This window comes from Carassius auratus, chromosome 36 (assembly GCF_003368295.1).
Source record: "Carassius auratus strain Wakin chromosome 36, ASM336829v1, whole genome shotgun sequence".
In the NCBI taxonomy this organism is placed as follows: domain Eukaryota; kingdom Metazoa; phylum Chordata; class Actinopteri; order Cypriniformes; family Cyprinidae; genus Carassius; species Carassius auratus.
Window position 1 is genome coordinate 15,872,237 of NC_039278.1, and position 2,544 is coordinate 15,874,780.

The window sequence follows — 2,544 nt, forward strand, 5'->3', positions numbered from 1 at the left end:
AACACACTTATAAAAATAAAGCTTTCAAAAAGATAACTGACCGGAAAGATTTAATGGATGTTGGGATAAAATTTTCACCATTGATGCAAAAAATTAATCTTAATTTTTAAATGTGTTGTGTTGTATTTTTTGTTAAGGGGTCATCAAACCAGACTAGTATTTTTTGGACAGGATAAGATGTCATGCTCTAGGGCTTCTGAATTAAAAAGTAACAAGACATATTATAACAAATATTACAAGTCATAGTTTACGTGTTCATCATACACCACTTCTATTTGTACATTTCTTTTAAATGACACCACAGGCTCCACATGGTATCGAAAGTGATCAAGGGGCTTGGGCTCCAATCACACCTACCGCAAGACTTCTCGTTTTTGGCTTTCACTTTCAGTTGTTGTTGTATATATAGGGGACAGGGGCACTGATTGAGGCTCAATGACACTCAACCAGCGACTAATTGAGACTGAGAATTTGTGACATAATAAAATGTCTAAAAAACTTCAATTAAGCCGTCGTGGACAAAATGAAAATGGTGAGTGCATTTTAATATAAAGCTTGTTGTTTTTCTATACATTTGTGTCTGTTTCCACAGCATTAAATCTCATTTGTTTTATTTGCAGATGAAGACTCTGATATAGCCACTATCAAACATTTCCACCATGAAGAAGACGAAAATGGTAAGCGCATTGTAATAGTTGTTCTGTATTCACTGACACTGACTTTGCATTAAACTCTACATTTTAGCGTTTTTTGTTAATTTATGTATTTAATTTTGTGTATTTATGTACTTCTTAATTTTCTCAATGTAGTTTGTTATATGTTTCTAAATATTCCCAAACACTGATTAAAATGGGTAAAATTGGGTCTTTATTTAATAAAAAATGTATAATATATTAAGTAAAAATATAGTATTACTAACACACTATGAAGATGCAGGCAAACCTCAGACTGAATCACACCAAATACAGAAATATTCTCTCGCAAGGTTGAGTAAAACCAAATTTTTACATTTATAATGTTCAGCTCAACATGGCATACATCTACAGTATATAAAGCTTTTCGAAACATCTGTGTCTGTTTACACTGCATTAAAACACATTTGTTTCTTTTGCAGATGAAGAATCTTCTACCAAACAGAGGCAGAACCGTGACATTAATGAAGTCGCAGAGGCTACTGTAAAAAAGCCAAAAGCTCAAGATATAATATCTAGAATTGATACATATGACAGACCTACCACATGTGACAGAAGTGTAACATATGGCAGATATGCCAGACATGTCAGATCTGCCACATATGCCAGACCAACAAATATCATTGCAGAAGGCGGTTTAGATGCTAAACAAGGCATATACTTCAAATCATATATTCCAGGTTTTGAAGAAATAACTGGAAAGAACATTGGAGAAGATGGAGTTGGACAAGCTCGTCCTGAAAACCCTCTCTTTGAGGCAGTAGTCAAAGGCCCAAGCGCCTCAGCTGGTACTGAAGTCAGTGTGGTTAAAGTCGAAGCAATGGCTCGAGCTGAAGTCGCCAGTGCATCAGCTAGTGTTGGTCCAGTTGGTGTGAAAGTGGGACTTGGATTTGACACGGGTGCATCTGCTGGTTTGGATGGGGTGGAGGCCAAATTCCTGGGAACTGGATTCTCAATTGGTCAAAAAAACAGCATATCTGTTCTGGGTTCAGAAGCATCATGTTCAGTCATGTAGTCATAGAGGTATTAATTACCTTGGAATATTGATGTGTAACATTTTACTACTGAACCATGAAGAGAAAAAAAATAATAAAAAACATTAACTTTAACTTTGACCGGATTAAATGCAGAATTAGTACTGTCACTGAATACACAGAATTATACTTCAACGACACGAAAATAATGTTGTTGTTTTAGATTTTATAATTCTACAAATTTTATGACTTTTGTTTTCATTTCAGAATAAATATTTGTATTTGGTTATGTATGTTTATGGTTATTGCCTTTCTCTTCAGAGCTGTCATTCCAAGCTTTTATGTTAAAATAACATCTTCACTTTGGACTTCTGCATCAATCGTAGAATTCATCAAAATATCTTACATGCAAAGCATATCATTAAAGGAACAAATAGTTGATTGTGAGTTGATGTTTATTTTTTTCTGAACATATAAATGTGACCCTGGAGCACAAACGCAGTCTGAAGTCACTGGGTTATATTTGAAGCAATAGCCAAAAAAAATAAAAATAAATTTGAGCATAGCGTTAGTTCAGTCAGGCCACGTTAGTCAAGCTTGCATCAGCTGACAGTCAGCTGTTCCTGACGTGTACCAATCCAGTCTTGACACCTATCACCTGCGGTCTATTTAAATTCCCATTCTTCAGTGTCTCTTCCATCGCATTGCTGCTTGCAATTAACTCCCTCCTCCAACCCCAACTCCACCAACTCAACCAGTAATCCGATATAACTTTGTTCTTGCTTTACAGTCTCTTCATTGGAAGCAATCTCTCACATTTCGTTTACAACTCACGTAATTGTGCATTGTAAATTATATATATGCTTATAATGGTTCTG

General features: G+C 35.3%; 1 protein-coding gene across 1 annotated transcript; it reads left to right on the top strand.

Moving 5' to 3' along the window:
- Window positions 1-431: 431 nt before the first annotated feature.
- Window positions 432-1,959, top strand: LOC113055709 (uncharacterized). The gene is made up of 3 exons (XM_026222099.1): window positions 432-532; window positions 621-677; window positions 1,115-1,959. The coding sequence occupies exons 1-3, from the start codon at window positions 487-489 to the stop codon at window positions 1,705-1,707; spliced, it is 696 nt and encodes a 231-aa protein (XP_026077884.1). The 5' UTR covers window positions 432-486; the 3' UTR covers window positions 1,708-1,959.
- Window positions 1,960-2,544: the final 585 nt, after the last annotated feature.

Coding starts and splice junctions, on each gene's coding strand:
- LOC113055709 (XM_026222099.1), top strand. CDS start 487: ATGTCTAAAAAACTTCAATTAAGCCGTCGTGGACAAAATGAAAATG. Junction 533..620: donor TCGTGGACAAAATGAAAATG/GTGAGTGCATTT, acceptor TTTTATTTGCAG/ATGAAGACTCTGATATAGCC. Junction 678..1,114: donor CCATGAAGAAGACGAAAATG/GTAAGCGCATTG, acceptor TTTCTTTTGCAG/ATGAAGAATCTTCTACCAAA.